This window comes from Artemia franciscana, chromosome 19, assembly GCF_032884065.1.
Source record: "Artemia franciscana chromosome 19, ASM3288406v1, whole genome shotgun sequence".
NCBI lineage: Eukaryota > Metazoa > Arthropoda > Branchiopoda > Anostraca > Artemiidae > Artemia > Artemia franciscana.
The window spans coordinates 20,115,649-20,133,265 of record NC_088881.1 but is presented as its reverse complement, the minus strand read 5'-3'; the positions used below and the strand labels follow the sequence as shown (position 1 = coordinate 20,133,265).

The 17,617-nt window shown below is 37.3% G+C and overlaps 1 protein-coding gene across 2 annotated transcripts in view; it reads left to right on the top strand.

Moving 5' to 3' along the window:
* The window catches only part of LOC136039392 (germinal-center associated nuclear protein-like), an 85,253-nt gene that overhangs the window by 25,086 nt on the left and 42,550 nt on the right, over positions 1 to 17,617 (top strand). For both annotated transcript variants that reach the window (XM_065723087.1, XM_065723086.1), the window contains exons 6-7: positions 4,750 to 4,972; positions 11,307 to 11,501. In XM_065723087.1, the coding sequence (XP_065579159.1) occupies positions 4,750 to 4,972; positions 11,307 to 11,501 (418 nt within the window). The remainder of the gene's footprint in view (positions 1 to 4,749; positions 4,973 to 11,306; positions 11,502 to 17,617) is intronic.

The window sequence follows — 17,617 nt, the reverse complement described above, 5'->3', positions numbered from 1 at the left end:
CCCCAGATGGTTGAATCGGGGAGATCAACTTTATCAAGTCAATTTGTGCAGGTCCCTGACACACCTACCAATTTTATTGTCCTAGCACGTCCAAGAGTACCAAACTCGCCAAAGCACTGGACTCCCCTAACTACCCCAAAGAGAGTGGATCCAGTCCGGTTTCGTCATGCACGTGTCAACGACATTTGCTTATTCTACCCACTAAGTTCCATCCCGATCTCTCCACTCAAAGCGTTTTCCAAGATTTCCGGTTTCCCCCTTCAACTCTCCCCCAATGTCACCAGAACTGGTCGGGGTTTAAAATAAGAGATCTGAGACATCAGTTCCTTCTTAATATCAATTCAAAAATACCTCACGAACGGTCACCCGCTCTTAAGTTAAAAATACCTTAATTTTTGTAATTTTTTCGAATTAACACCCCCTCCAACTTCCCCAAAGAGAGCGAATCCATTTCGGTTGGGTCAATCACGTATCTAGGACTTGTGCTTATTCTTCCCACCAAGTTTCATACTGATTACTCCACTCTAAGCGTTTTCAAAGATTTACAGTCCCCCCCCCCAAATCCCCCCAATGACACTAGATCCGGTCGGGATTTAAAACATGAGATCTGAGTTACGAGGTCCTTCTAATATGAAATTTCATTCGATGAAATTCAAGATCCGATCACTCCTTCGTAAGTCGAAAGTACCTCATTTTTTCTAATTTTTCAAAATTAACCCTCCTCCCAACTCCCCAAAAGAAAGTGAATTCGTTATGTTTATGTCAATCACGTATCTAGGGCTTGTGCTTATTTTTCCCACTAAGTTTCATCCCGATCCCTCCACTCTAAGCATTTTCCAAGATTTTAGATTTCCCCCTCCAATGTCACCTGATCCGTTCGGAATTTAAAGTAAAAGCTCTGAGACATGATATCCTTCTAAATATCAAATTTAATTAAGATCCGATCAAATTTTTCCAAATTAACCGTCCTCCCACTCCCCCCCAGAGGGTCGAATCGGGGAAACAACTATTTCAAGTTTAATCTGATCTGGTCCCTGATACGCCTGCCAAATTTCATCATCCTAGCTTATCTGGAAGTGCCTGAACTAGCAAGACCGGGACTGACAGACCGACAGACCTTAAGAATTTGCGATCACTGTATGTCACTTGGTAAATACCAAGTGCCATACAAAGTAATTTTTCTCTGGGGACGGAGTATTTGGTTGAAGGTTGGCTTCAGTATGACTTATTTTGGAAAAGGGTTATTACCAGGCTTTGGGCAAGCCATGGGTGGAAGTACTTATAGGCCCTACTAAACTGAAGGAAAACTCGACTTTCTTAAAACTTGAAACCCCCTCCCCCTCGCCCTATTTTAGATAGGGCTTGTGATATCAGAGCTCGATATGAGCTCTGATTTTGGTCACCTTTGGTCTAGCTTTCATTTGGATCCGTTGCTCCATTCGCAAGTTATACTAAATTAAACCAAAAGCTTGACTTTTTTCAGCACTTAAAACCCACTCCCCCTCGTTCTATCTGAGCTAGGGTTTTCATCTCAAAACTTGATGCATGTCACGGTCTTAGGCACCTGTGATTCAATCTTCATTGAAATGCATCAGTCTCTCGCAAGCTACACTGAATTAAATGAAAAACTCAACTTTTAATTAAGCTTGGGTCCCCATCCCAGAACTCAATGCCTATCATACTCTTAGGTATCTTTATTCAATTTTCATCAAAATTCATCTCCATATGCAAGTTACAGTGAATTAAAATAAAAAAACTCGAATTTGTTTTAACACTTAAAGCCCAATTGCCCTAATTGAGCTCAATTTTAATCCAAATAGTTCAATTTCAATACAAATCTGACTGGCGGTTCTCCCGCTATACTCGATTGCACAGACGGGCGGACAGACAGACAGACAGATCTCAAAAAACTATCTTGATGGATATTTTCCACAATCCAAATAGATGATGATACCTGAATGATGATGTGCCACTATTTTCCTTTTTTGGATCCAATTAGCAAATATGGCTACCTAAGAAGTTGCAAAATCCGTCCGTCCGTCCGTCTGTGTAATCACGTATAGAGGGAGAAACGCTGGTTGGATTTGGACGAAAATTTTGATGGCCAGATTTGGTGCCAAGGATCATGACACACATCAAGTTGAAAGACGAAGACCCTAGCTCAAATAAAACAGGAGGGAGAGGGCTTTACCTGCTAAAAACAGTTTTTTGTTTAATTCAGAGCAACTTGCGACTGGAGTGATGGATCTGAATGAAAATTGAACCAAAGAGGCCTAAGACCATGACGCATATCAAGTTTTGAGATAAAGACCCTAGCTCAAATTTAACATGGGGGAGTGAGTTTTAATTCTTGAATAATTTAAGTTTTCTGTTTAATTTAGTATAACTTGCAAATGGAGTAACGGATCCGAATGAAAACTAGACCAAAGATGCCTAAGATCAGGGCTCATATAAAGTTCTGGTATCACAAACCCTATCTCAAATAGGGCGAGGGGGAGAGGGTTTCAAGTTTTAGGAAAGTTGAGTTTCCCTTTAATTTAGTAGGGCCTATAACTTATGAATGGAGTGACAAATCTGAAGTCAGATTCGTCTGAATACCTGAATTTGCTGGAACGAATTTGACAAAATACCACTGCATTGGATCCAGCTAGAATTCCCTAGACTTGTTTATTGTATACAACATTTAGACGGGCAAAGATTCATAGCTTCAGTAGTTTTACCAATAATATGGTTCTGAAGATGATGAAATGGTAGAAATCTGGTTCAGTTGACGAGATGACAAAACTTAAACACTAATGTCAGAAATATAAGCCCAAATGGACTACAGTATGCAACATTTAGCACAAAACAAGGGATTTTAGCTCACTGTCGACCAGTGAACTGTGAAATAATTTCAATTTTCTTTGTTATATAACTTAAAAAAAAAATTAAACCAAGCGTTAATCATACTATAATTTTGTTTTCGTCAAAAACAAATACCTTATTTCATATCCAAAAATAAGGCATGGAGCTGTATCCGAGTTTGATTTAAATCTAAAGGTGATGTTTTCTTGTACATTGCCAAAGCACACACACACAAAATTTTCGTGTCAAAGGTAAAGTATTTGAAAAACAAGTACATTAAAAGTATCTTAAGTAATATGTATTTCGTAATCTTACTTAAGTATCAAGTAATAAGTACACCCTAAAGTTTTTACTTAAGTACAAGTACAAGTATTGGAAAATTTTACTTAAGTATTACTTCAAGTAAAAGTACTTCAAGTAACAGCACTGCTTGCCACAAATTTTGTAATCTGAGTTAAGTTTTAAAATCTATTCCTCATCCGCACCTAATTTCTAGAAATGATTTTGGAGAGAATGATTTTCTCCCTGGGGTTGTATTTAGCCATACTGGTCGATTAATTTCTTCTCTTCCTTTGGGTGCTTTTCAAAATAGCCTAACTATTCACCTTTTTGCTCTGATATTTCTAAAGCTTTTGACTCGATTAACCACTTTCACTTATTTTACTCACTTCTTACTTAAGGGATTATTATTTTTATCATTTTTTTTTCAGATATTGGTACTCTTTTTGTTAACTTTTTGTAAAGTTAATTATTCGAGTTCAGAAAAAAAACACCGTTTGGAAAGAGGTCATATAAGGAAGTGTTTTATCACCTGGTCTACTTAAAGCCTACATGACTTAAATAATAGAAAATATCCTTCGGAATGATTTTTTCTGAGTCTTTTAATGGTTTTGGTCATCTGATTATTATCATCAACTGGAGTTACCAGTCTATTAATAATATTGCTAAAGTATTTGTTCCAAGTTGTCTTTATTTAAATGACGATTAGTACAAGTACCCTACTGTAGGATCATTGCCCCCTCCTTTCGCTTAGCTTGCAAATCGTTTTCTGTCTTCTTTGTCATACATTTATGGTGCTGGGCACCAATGTTGTTTACAATGAACTATCTTTCCACTCTTGGTTGATTTCTGACTCCAGGATAAAGATTCAGGTTGGTAACTCAGGTTGTTTGAAACAAAGGAAGATTTAACCGCTAAAATTTATACAAATTAGTTTTAGGTTTCAGTGATCGTTTAGTTCTCGATTTTCCTGGCTTTCACTCTCTGTTATAAAAAAAAAAATTCTTTTTTGCATATTCAGTATTTCCGGTTCTGCAAATTCTTTCTTTTTGTCCCTTCCGGTACCGTAAAATCTTGTGGTGGCGCAGTGGATTAATCTTTGTTTTGTAATGTGGGGCCCCGAGCTCAATCCCGGGTAATGCTTGTTACCTGTCCCTGCAAAAAAAAAACAAAAAAAAAAGAAAAAAAAAAAAAAAAAAAAAAAAAATTGCAGCATAAACTTTGATAATTGCGAATGCCCTACGTTCCATCGGTCGTTCTGGATTATCTTCATCCTTTATCCATGGTACCCTAATAGTATCATCATGTTTTTAGAATATTTCCTCTGTCTTGAAAGTATAATATTTTGTAATTAGTGTTTTTCTCTTCATGTTTTACTATGTTGCTTACTTTGTTGTTACAAGTGGGGGAAAATGACAATATATTAGAAATGTTAATCTTCTAGCCTCTATATATGGTGTCATCATCGTAGTTAGTCGTTTTGCGCAGCTTCGGAAGGATTTGATGCTTACTTAAATGCTTACAGTCGTAACTTTGATTCCTATATTCCTTCCATACTTCTATTATAAATGCTTGTTTTTAAAATCAGATAACTGAATTCAATTAACTACTGATTTATTTTCCTAGTGGATTAACTGATGGCAAGCATCTTTCGCATACTCAACCAATCAAATTTGCCCTTTCAATTTGGCGGGCTTTTCGTTTCAATAACGCCGTTCTGTTCTTTCGTCTCATTAAAAATGAAGCCACTTATCTACAAGCTGCTCTGCTCAAACGCTATTTTGGAGATGTCCGCTTCAGAGCCCTGAAAATTTTACAAAAAGCTTGTGGAATGAAGCAGTTGCTAAATGTAAGTAAATTACTAATCAAATTAATATGTTTTTTGTGTATATTAAGGATATTTCTGTTATTGTTTTGCGGGAGCATGACTTTGGCTTTTTCCTTTCTTATTTTTCGCTGAAAGTTTGAACCTCAGGATGGATTGATGAATGTAATGTTAGATTTATCAGCCGAAGTAAAATTTTGTTGTTTATATATGAGGGGACTGTCGCAATTTTTCCACCAAGCTATCAATTTTTCGAGCCTTGTCTCTGCTTTCGAGTGGGAAGCTCGGTTTCATTTTGAAGCTAGGCTAAAATCAAAAAGTACGATGGGTGACGACTCCCTGGTCCATTGCCAAAATAGCTACTTAAAATGATAAATAGAGATATTTAGAGGTCAAGAAAAGGTGTATTTTCCCTCGGAGTACCAACTTTCAGAATAGACAGAAATGGCTCGCAACAGTACTTATATAGGGAGCTGGTAACAAAAAGGTTTTTCTACCCGAGATGTTGGCAAAATGTGCCATTTGGTTCACTATATTAGGCACTGAGGCAGAAGAGCATCTTAGAGGACTTTAAGAGGACAGTAAATTTTGGAAGAACAATGTTGTTATATTGATTAGTAGCGAGAAATTTTTATTCACCCCAGGCCAGATGAACAAAATCTCTTTCAGAGGCAACGCTATAGCGTTGCATATAGAAAAGGCAGTACCGCTCCAATGCTTTATTATTTATTATTATTTTTTTCCCCAGAGGTACTTAATATAGAAGGGGTGTTCGTATAAAATTCGGGGGGGAGGGTTCGTTCGATTGGAAATCGGAAGTTCTATTGCCCTTTTTAAGAGTCAAAAGTGATCGAAGGGCAACTAGCCCCCCCACGCCCTTTTTCCCAAATCCATCTGATAAAAGTTTTGAGATAGCCATTCTGTTTAAAACAGTTGAAAGATCTGATAACAAAAACTCCGGTGTCCACACAACCCTCAAGGGCCCGGGGGTTGGCGTTGTAAGCTATGGACTGGTGGCATATATGGCTCTAATGGAAGGGATACTTGTATGAACGTCAGAGAGGGCTCATTTGATTAGAAATTGAAAGTTTTAGTTCCCCTTTTAAGACATCCCTTCAAAAGACATCAGAGGGCAACCAGCCCTCCCCCCACCTTTTTTCTCAAACCAATCTGATTAAATATTTTAACAGCCATTTTGTTAAAAATGGCCTGGGGCAAGTTTTTTAAATTATGTCCCGGGAGCATAAAAGGTTTTTATTTAATGGTTGGTCGTATAAACTTAGAGGTGGCTCATTTGATTGGAAATTGCGAGTTCTAGTTGCCCTTTTATGGATGAAAAGGGATCAGAGTGTATTTACCCCCCCCCCCCCACACACACACACATACACCCTTGTTTCTCCAAATGTGTCTGATCAAAATTTTGAGATATCCAGTTTGTTTGAAATAGTCCAACGATCAGGTAACAAAAATTTACCAGTCAACATCCCCCCAGAGCCCGGGGGAAGGGTTGTAACTTATGCCGTGGGGGTGTATAAAACTTTATGGAAGAAGTGGTCGTATAAACCTCGGAGGGGACTCAAATGATTAAAAATTGAAAGTTATAACTCCCTTTTTAAGGGCCAAAAGTAACCCGATGGCAACTAGCCCCCCTCCAAACCCTCTTTTCCCCAAATACGCCCGGTCAATTTTTTTACATAGGCATTTTTTTTTTAAATAAGCCAAAGATCATATAACGAAAGCTCTAGAGATAAACCCCCCCCCCCAGAACCTGGGGGCAAGTGTTGTAAATTATGCTCTTGGAATTATAAGGTTTTTATGGAAAGGATAGTCGTATAAACTTCAGAGTGTGCTCATTTGACTGTAACTCGGAATTCATACGGCCCTTTTAAGAGACAAGAGTGATCAGAGGGCATTTAGCCCCCCCCAGGTCCTTTTTTCCCCGAATGCATCCGATCAAAATTTTGAGATAGTCATTTTGGTTGAAAATAGCTGTACCACAGTCATACTGCATCGCCCAAGAGCAGCCCTGACTCGCACCTGAGAATAGAGCAGCATGGATTCCGGCATGATAGTTCCTGCTTCCATCTATTTTTCATCCTCAGACTAATGGTGGAGGAGTGTTGAGAATGGAACACAAAACTCTACCTACTGTTCTTTGATTTTGAAAAAACGTTTGACTCTATTGACCGACATATTTTATGGAAGATCTTAAAGTACTATGAAGTACCTGAAAGACTAGTTAATATGATAATAGCCCTCTATGAATGTAGCAAATACTGTGTTCGAGCCGAGATTCGGGGAGATGCGGTTTTTCGGAATAACGTCTGGTGTTAAACAGGGATGGTTTCTATCTCCGTATCTGTTTGTAATCATAACGGACTACGTTCTGTGGCAGTCATCAGGCTCTGGAGTAAAGATTAGCAGTAAACATATCGCGGATCTCGACTTCATAGATGACATAGTCCTGCTAGAAGAAGCGAAACAATAACTGCATCTGCTACTTAACACCATAACTGATAAGGCTGAGAAAATGGTACTGACCGTAAACGTGGATAAGTCAAAGAGTATGGTCACAACTTACCGCTGATACTGAGATGCTATGATAATGATATTCAACAAGTCCAGGAATTCAAATATCTTGGGAATTGGATTGAACATGATGGTGGAATCACGAAAGAAATAAAAAGGAGAATCGGACGAGTAACTACAGCTTTCAACTAATTGAAACCAATTTGGTGTAGTAGTAAATACTCACTCACGACGCTTAAAGCTACATCTTCTAAACAGCAATGTGATGTCCATTCTCTTTTAAGCTAGCGAGTGTCGGAAACAAGAAGTACAGCTAGAGGAGCGTGTTCAAGCGTTTGCTCAAGAGTTTGACTACTGCCTGTTTCCCTAACGGTAAAAGCATAAGGTCTACTGCGTATTTGACGCTTCACTAAAATGAATTATATTATGAATATTTTCTTTTGTACTTATTACAACATTGAAAATAAAATGAAAATTGTAGTGAAACTAAACCAGGATTCACTAATAGGCCCACTAACCCCTGCGGCTTTCACTATTCCCGAAGTTTTGGGGATTTCCCAGAAAATCTTGCAATAACAGAGGGGCGAAAACGCTTGGGCCTAGAAGTGTCAAAGCTTTAAATCTGGCCCTGAGGGAAACAAAATTTTGAGGTAGTGAGCTTTCAGCAATTAATATCATTGTATATTGAATATTCAGTTAAATTTTATTAGTTCATGTCAGGACTGTTAATTTATTTTGGAACAAAAAATTATTTTGAAATAGAGAATTTGGAAAAACTTTAAACTTTGCCAATAAAAAAAAAACAACAGAAATTAACTGTAAAAAAAAACTTTCCAAAAAAGAGTTTTTTTAAAGAAAAGTAGTGATTTTTATTCGCTTCAAGCTTGAATGCATATTCAATTTAAGTTTCATTCGTTTTAAGACGTGTTTATTCATTTATATTAGTACTTATTGTATGTATGTTTGCTATTATTGATTATTTAATTTCTGTTCTTTTTGGGTTTTATTTATACTTCAATGGAAAAATCTTTTTGTTCGTTTTAAGCTTGATTTGCATATTAAGTTTAAACCTTACTCGTTTTAGGATTTATTTATTCATTTATATTAGCACCCATTGAACGTTTTTTGGCTATGATTGTTTGTTTAATTGTGTTGCGAGAGCAACACTTTGGTTTTGTCCCGGTTTTTTTTGTTTTTTTTTTTTTTTCCTATGCCGCCGATCTCAGCTTATTCCTGGAAACTGGTAAGGGTCTAACCTGTGCGGTTTTTACGGAAAGTGTGGACTTCAGGCCGGATTGATGAATATGACATTACATTTTGGAAAGCTCCGTAGAACTCTTGCCTGGGGCCAAAAAGGATGGTTTTTGCTTGTCCTCGAGCCAGAGCCTATGGTGTGCGAAGTGAAGTGGAGTTATATAGCCTATGTCAGAGAGGAGTATCTGAAGTTGTGCAGCCAAGCTTTCGTTTCATCAAACCATGTTTCTGCTTTCGAGTGGAAAGCTCCGTTCTAGCAGGCAAGCAGGCAGGCACCAGTTTCAAATTGAAGATGGACTAAAATCTATAAGTGTTAAATATATGCGGTAGTTCCCCGGCCCCACAGCCAATATATCTTCTTTGAGTGATAAATAGAAAAATTTACAGAAACAAAAAAGTGCGATTTTCCCACGGGTCCGAAAGTGCTGCCATCTATTGTTTCTAGCCATTTCTGTTCGTGATTTCAGCTGACTTTACCATTCTTTTTTTTTCTACTTGGGATTGCAATAGAGAAATGGTATCAGATATACCTATTAAACTTTAAAAGTTCTCTCATTGCTAAAGAAATTAGAGCTTATCCTTTGCTCCTTTCTGAGTGGTGGTGTTAGAAAGTTGGCCTCCGGCAAAAAAGTCAACTTTTGAACTAAGACAGATAGAATTTTTTTTTCAATGACAATCGATAGACCTTGAAGAGCTGATCAAAGTATATGTCATCCATTTTTTGTTACAAAAATTCCTTCATGACATACACCAGTTTGAAAGTTTCAAGGGGTTGACAACTTCAGTGGTAAGGTACACACTTGAACCAAAAATAGGCCGATACCAATTGTGAGATATGTAGGGGACTTCCAAGCAACAGTCGATTATTAGCTTATAATCATCTTTGGCAATGAGGGGTTTGCAACTTTTGCTGATTGGTGTACCTATTATCTGTTTCTGGTGTAATTGATGGTAAGAACAACTTGGTTCCCGATTGTAAGACATGTAGGGGAGTTGTAAGTAATAATCGGCTGTTAGGCTACAATGACTTCAGCGACAAGGGGTTTGCAACTTTTGCTAGTTGGTGTACCCATTATTTGTTTCCGGTGAACTTGGATGTATATCACGGGAGAGGGACTTGTAAGTAAGAATCGGTTGCTAGAGGAGGTTCATCAGAGGCTAAAAATTTGTGCAAATTGGTGCACATCTATGGTATTTGATCCTGAAAAGTCACGAATAGCTTTATAATACCAACTAGATTATATAAGATAATGTTCCAAGTTTCCATCGGTCACGATGTCTACGATTGAAAAGGATAAAGTTCAACTGGTTGCAAACTCAATTTAGTCCCTTCTTCCGATATTCTTTTGCTGTTGTTTTTTCAACGCTGAAGAACTTGATCATGTGATTACTGATTGTGTTCTGCTTTGAATATGCCGTTTTGAATGCTTTGATAGTTTTGACAACTTCAGAATTTAACCGATAGCGAAGAAACAAAACCAAAGTGTTGCTCTCGCAACACTTTTATCGGCGAAGCCGGACAAAGGTTGCCGCAATACTTCACGTTGCCCAGGCAACGTAGGTCTAGTTTCTGTCCTTTTTGGGTTTCATTTATTCCAAAAGTAATTTCTGGTCATTTTGAGGTTGAGTTATTGCAGGTTTCTGTTTCTTCTGATCTTAAGTTTAATATGACCTTTACTTTTCTTTAAAAAACTTCTTGTTCGAAAAGTTTTTTTTTAATTAATAATAAGTAACATTGACTTGCATTTATTTAAACAAACCAGCTATTACAACATGATGGATTGATGAAATAATGGATTAAGACACGCCTATTTTCAAGCCTGTCTACAGGTCGGGATCCAGGATGCCTTAAACCCTTTAGAAGATCGAAACTTCCGCAGATTTTCAATTCATATGAATAATTATTGCTCCTATTTGGTCGAAATTGTGGTGTAAAGTTATTATTGAAACTGCTTGCCACATAACTACTGCTGATCGATGACTGTTACTGAACATAAGGATTTTCTGAACTTTAAATTACAGTCCAACGTCTCAATTCTTAATCAATCAACGTCTCAAATTAATTTTAAAAAAGCTTTTAAAGAAAGTCAATAAATTCATAAAAACAAATCCGTTTTGAAGTCAAACATAAATTTGGCTGAAAATGTTATCAGTAAATAAATGAAACCATTGTAGCAATGGCCATAAGTGCTCATAGGTCTGATATTGTAAGGAGGGGAGGGGTATCTGATGCCTAAAAGTACGTTTTTGTTTCAAGATTTTTGCCCACTGTCTGTTACTTTGATGTTCTGTTGCTAATTTTGGCAACTAGATAATTATAAGCGGTATATTTAGCAGACAAAACTACTCAAAAGATCATTGCTTCATGAAAGAACTAACAGTTGGTGACCTTATCCTCAGCGAAGATGGTGGTAAATGTGAAAATAATCCAGTACCTGTACTTTATGGCCTATGATGCTTGAAATTGTTGTCTAATATTTACCTAGTAGACTGGGGGAATCCTTTCTTATTTAAAGCTATGAATCCTTCTTTATTATCTGACGCCTTTGTTTTGTATCACCGTTTTTTTTTATAGGTTTATCCAGCAGTGGAGTTTCGTGAAGCTATGTGCTTTGATCAAGAGGAGTTGGAAGAATTTCTTATGCTGGCTGGAACTAGCATTGATAAGGAGGAGAATATAATGCTCAGTGAAGTATCAAACTCTCTTACAAGTGAAGTCTCAGTTTTAAGTAGTATCATCCAGGAAAAGCTACATCAAAACATCGCAGAGGTACTTATTTTCAGAAACCTAAAAAATTTTCATTGTCTAAGTGCCACTGATGTGCAATAATTTCAAATCAGGAGGCGATAATGGTAATTAATTTATCAAGTTAGTTCCAAAATCCAATTTCTTTCGATACTTATCTTTTACATCCACAGAGACTGGGGAACGCAGCTATACATGTATAGGTTGTGATAAAAGACAATATAAATTACATTGCTTTTTACCTCGCGCTTGGATACTTCTTTTGATGGCTCTTAAAAATTTAATCAATAGTATAATTTCAATTAGTTTTTTTTTTCATATCGTTGTCGAAAGAAATTTGTATTATGTCGTGTTCACCAAGATTAAACATTTCTTACTTTTCAATCATTATACAACTTGCTGTGAAAGCCCCCATAACAAAAAATGTAGTATGCATTAAGTAGCTAAAGCTTTTGGTAAGCAGTAATGAAATGTCTTCTTCCACTTTGGTCACATATTAAAAGACAAGTCTATGTCAAGAAGTCTCTAAATTTGTCGATGAATGTAAAGAAAAAAAAAAAAAACGTGAAAGTCAACCTGTCTTATTAGAAGTTCAAAATGCGAAAAAATTGTCTTCGGCAAAAAAAAAGTATGCTTCAGAAATAGAAATGGCTGGTGTATGGAATTGTTCCCATTAGTTTCATTTTATTTAACCTGACGTTTTTTCTTACGGGAAACATTGCCCGTTGGAATTCAAGAGGCAATTCAATACTAGGTGTCATCGGTGGTTTGGTTCGGTTAAGAAGTATTTAACCATAGTGAACATTCCAAATGATTTAAAATATTTGAGCCATGAAGCAAAAATAGGAGCAGTTCAAATTTATTCTACATATTGCTCAAAACACTAGTTAATTAATTTCCTCAACTAATTTCAAAGTAAACGCAGCTAAATAACCAACTTCTGGAAAGAAAATCTCCTAATTTTAAAAAGCAACAAAAACAAAAATCACAAAATCAACAATCTTAAAAGTAGAATAAATAAATTTAGATAATTCATTTATACTATGACCTGGGCCTTTTTTTATCAGCCTCTATAAAGCAAGTCAATGTATCTCCAAAACAAGGTCACAAGAATGGGGCTCAAACTGAGGGAAAGACAAAGCACGTCAAAAAGCAGATCTTCCAGACCTGCTAACAGGTCATCTGATAGGTGTAGCAGTCCGGGTTTCTGTGTCGCGTTAATAATACCTCCACTCAAACATAGCGATAAAACATTATTCAAAAGGTCAACGATAAAATCAGCTCTTTAAAATGAAAAATTCCCTAAATATCTAAAGGTACCGTTCTGGGTACCCTGCGGACTGACCGTATTTCTAACTGTAGGCTGTACGAAAAGTGCGGTTCTGAGTTCTCAGTTCTGAGTTCTTTATTTAACATTAAAATCCATAAACAAAAAATTGCTTCAAGACAATCTCCCCCATAAGGCTCCATGGCCGGGAAAGAACAGGGGAGAAAAAAAATACCAAAAAAAAAAAATATAAACAAAAACCAAAAAACAAAATTGAGTCGCCCACCTTAGTAATCCCCAAAAAATGACAAGCTAGGCAGGGGGTAGCACATGATTTCACCAACTCAATTAAATATCCAACTCAATCCAGAGACATCAACTCCAAGGGAAACCGGAATAAAAAATAAAGAGACAAAAAAAAACAAACAAACAAAATTATTTACTAGCTAGAAAATCTCTAACATAATTTCTGAACATACCAAACGAGTGGCAGCTTCGTACGAACTCTGGGAGCGTGTTCCAGATCCTGTTGCAAGCTGTCAGAGGGTTGAAGTCAGACCTCACTGACGGTGTGTGAAGAACCAGTAAATTGTTGCAAGTGCGGAGATGATAAGTCGATTGATCAGAAACAAAAGATACATTATTACATAGGACAGCAGGAAGATGGCCGTGCAACTGTAAAAAAACGAAAGAAGAACAAGAAAGAAAATAGAGAGATTTCAAATCAAGCAAGGGTTTAAGTGAAAATCGGTTTGTTTCCTGAATAAGAGTCCTTGCTTTATCATAAAGTTTTGAAAGTGGCTTCAGAGACGAGGGAAAAGTTGACATCCAAATAACAGAACAATATGAAACAAGACTGAACTAGGCTGCAGAACAAGAGTCGAAGAATCGATCCTGGAAATATATATTTGAGCTTTCTAAGGATTCCGAGACTCCTGGAGACTTTCATTTTAATCAGATAAATATGATGCTTGAACGAAAGATTTTCGTCAAGCAAGATGCCTAGGAATCGAACGTAACGATCCTTAGATCTACTTAGAGAACCTCTTGATACATTTATTTCATTTAAATCAGGGCAAGCCTTTGAGACTCTGGAGAAAATGAGAAAGCATGACTTTTCGACATTTAAGGCAAGATAATTTACATCAAACCACTGGATAACTCTTTCAAAAAGGGCTATCATCTTTGAACGAAGATCAGACTCAGTTCTACCAGTTGTGCCAAGAGTACTGTCATCAGCAAAAGCAATAAGTGTATCCGGTAAGGACAAACTCTTGTCACAGCTAGTGACGGATACTGGTTGACAAAGACGACAGCAAATGGTAGGTTTTAATTTTTTAACCGCATTAATAAGGTTATTGACGTAGATTAAAAAGAGTATCGGCCCAATTACAGATCCTCGTGGAACGCCAAACTCTATTCCAGAAGGATTAGAAAAGTCCGGATGAACCGAGATGACTCGACCAGATAAATATGATAGAAACCATGAATAAGCATTCCCTCTTATACCAATATGGGACATTTTCAAAAGAAGAATCTTGTGTGTTAATGAGTCAAACGCTTTTCGAACATCAAGAAAAAGAGCAGCAGGTATCAAACCAGAGTCAAGAGCTGAATTTAAATAATTCAAGAGAGTTGCACATGCATGCTCAGTTGAATGTTTCGCCCTAAAACCAAACTGAAAATCAAGAAAAAAGTGTTTAGAATTAAGAAAATCAAGAAGTCGAGAAAGCATAGCTTTTTCAAAAATTTTACTAAACACTGATAAAAGAGATATGGGACGATAATTTGCAGGATCATTCCTTGATCCACCTTTAAAAAGGATGATAACACGAGCACGCTTTAGAGTACTCGGGAAGACACCATTTTCAAAAGAAAGATTGACAAGTCTCGTGAGGGCACACACAATGACAGGAAGAATGAACTTGACAACCTTAGTTGGAATACGGTCTGGGCCAGAGGATGAAGAACCCCTCAAACAATTGACAATTCTGGCTATTTCAGCTTCAGAGACAGGTTCCAATGCCATTGATTTAGGACAAGGTGGTCCTAGATAAGACCTAAAATCAGGTAGAGAAGAAGAAGGACTTACAGAAGAGGCTGTAGTTTTGCCGATATTAGCAAAATAGGAAGTAAACGCATCTTGAACTTTTAGCTCACCCTCTACATTTTTCCCGTCAATCACAACACTTGAAGGGACAGAAGGAGGCAGAAAAGATGACCTGATAACAGAATTGATTACTTGCTATGTCTTCCTAATGTCTTTACCGCATGCAGAGAATTTTCTATGATAAAATAACGATTTAGCCCTTCGGCAAAGCGAATTGTAAACTTCTATAAGCTTTGAAAAGTTGAAGCCGAGAATCACGCGAAAATGGCTTAGAGCACCTGTAAGTCTTCCAAAGATAATTTTTCTTCCTCCAACTTTTAAGGAGTCCAGGGGTCTTCCAAGGATTCAAAGGGGTTGTTCTTTTCGATGCTGGATTCGACTGGGGTGCATCACATGTATTAAAGATAACTTCTTTCAAAGAATCAAAGAGGAAAAACCAGCTTCTTGGCTCCTCCTTGGCAACGAGTCGGAAAAATCATACATGGAAAAAACAGGAAAATGGTCTGAGATATCACTCATCAATATAGAATTTCGCACCAAGATCAAAGATGAAAAAGTATTATCAAGCAAAGAAGCGGTAGTGTTAGTTATGCGAGTTGGAATGCATGCAGAAGGTAGTGTTCCACAAGCGAGCATTGTCGAAAGAAAATCCAAGAACGAGGATGACCTCCGGTCACAGAAATTAAGGTTGAAGTCGCCCATAATTACAAGTTCCCATGAATGAAGTTGGATTATTTCCAAGACCTCATCAAAAATCTGAAGGAAAGAGGGAACAGACCCACTAGGAGACAGGTATATATTACCAACAATCAAAGTTTTAGCATGGGTTTTAATCTCAATAAATATGGATTCAAAAATTCATTCTTCATTTCTTGACAGGTCATGTCTAACAGAGTACGGAAGATATTCCGAAACATAAACAGCAAGGCCACCTTTAGCCATCCTACTTCGATTCAAATATTCCATCTTGTACCCAGGGAGATGCAATAGAGATTCGTTTTTTGAATCAAGGAAAGTCTCACAAAGACCAATGAAGTCAGGGTGGCCACTACGCACTATTTTTTTCAACTCATCAAACGAAGAGCAAAGACCCTGAACATTAAGCTGAAGTATAGAGAATCTACCATCTCGTTTGGATACTCAATCTAAATCCGATACGTATTTACTACTAACTGAAAAATGGGGATTTGATGGTGATTTGTTAGACTGACCTACTGAATTATTTATCAAACTAAGAAGATCAATTGGGTTATTTTGAAGATCGAATAGTCGCTCACCCAAGGAGGAGATGTCACCCAAACTAGAGTCAGACAAATTAAAAAAAAAAAAAAACATACAAACTATGATCCATCATGCGCCACCCACCACCCAGCTTGGCATCTTCATAACAATGACATGTGGACAGCAACTAGGCAAACAGAACGATGAACTCATTTTTTGAGAAAAAAGAAACTGAAACAGAAAAAATAAAGGCCAAAAACAGAAAACTTGAATAAGAAAAAAACTTGTATACAAAATGAAAAACAACAAAAACATAACTAAATCTCCCAATCCAGGAGAAAAATTAAATATCATAACTTACGAAAAAAAAAACTAACAACTAACAAACATCAAACAAATCACTAAAAAAAATAAACAAATCACACATATTACTCATCACTTCCGACTATCACAACAGGGGAGGGAACCACAGAGGTCGCATTACTAGATAGTTTAAAGGGATCAAAACATGAGTCCTCTATTCGCAACCAAGTCTTACTCTTTGAAGACTTTTTCGCTTCAATCCATACACTAGTCCCTTTCGTTATTACTCGGGTTTCAGCAACTCTTGTTGAAGTGTCAGATGATGTACGCAGATTATAGCCGAAAGATAGCAGTTCTTTTCTACGACGTGCCAATTCACGCGGGAGATCGGAAGTGATACTTTTTCCAGATCCCTTCAGCCTACCACAATTTTTCATAATAGCGTCTTTATCTGCTAAATTAGCCAAAGTCACGAAAACTGGCCCGGCTTTTAGTGTAGTCCTAGACGTTGCCCGGGTATTAGAGCCTGATGGTTTATTTCCATTCAAACGATAGCACTTGACGAAGGGCATTGAATTTGTGTTACTGACTCCTAATTCAGAGAGAAACTCACGAGTAGCATTTTCTGGAGTTGCCACCTTGAACAGCTGGTATACCGTGAAGTAGAATATTCTGTCTTTTTGAAACAAGTTCAACTTGAAGACAAGACTTTTTTAGATTTACTACTTTGGTTTTGAGAACCGTATTTTCTTCTTTGAGTTCCAAATTCTCATTTCGCAAAGCCTCAATCCCCTTTTCCAGGCTAAGAATCTTCGTCATAAGCTCAGTGTGTTTCTGATCAAAGTACGACTTCGTGAGAGACATCATAAAATTATTCAATAAGCTCCCCTAGATTGGCTAATAACCAAATCAAAAATCCATTAAACAGAGACTTACTGGCAAGTGTTCAAACAATTCAAACAGAACAAATATCCTAAATAAGCAATAGCATCCACCAGCACGCACTAGCTCCGAACGGAATGAATGCTGGCAAGCAACTAATCCGCTCTCAACTCCGCCTTCTAAGGCTAAGATGAGAGAAAGGTTGAGATAGCTTAGGTACGTTCTGCGGATGAAGGATGACAGAATGCCCAAGATTGTCCTTTTAGGCTAACCGTCAAGGGCTAAACGGAAAGTAGGTTGTCCGCGGTTGGGGTGGGAGGATGTCAAAACAAAGATTTAAGAGAAATGGCAACTTCC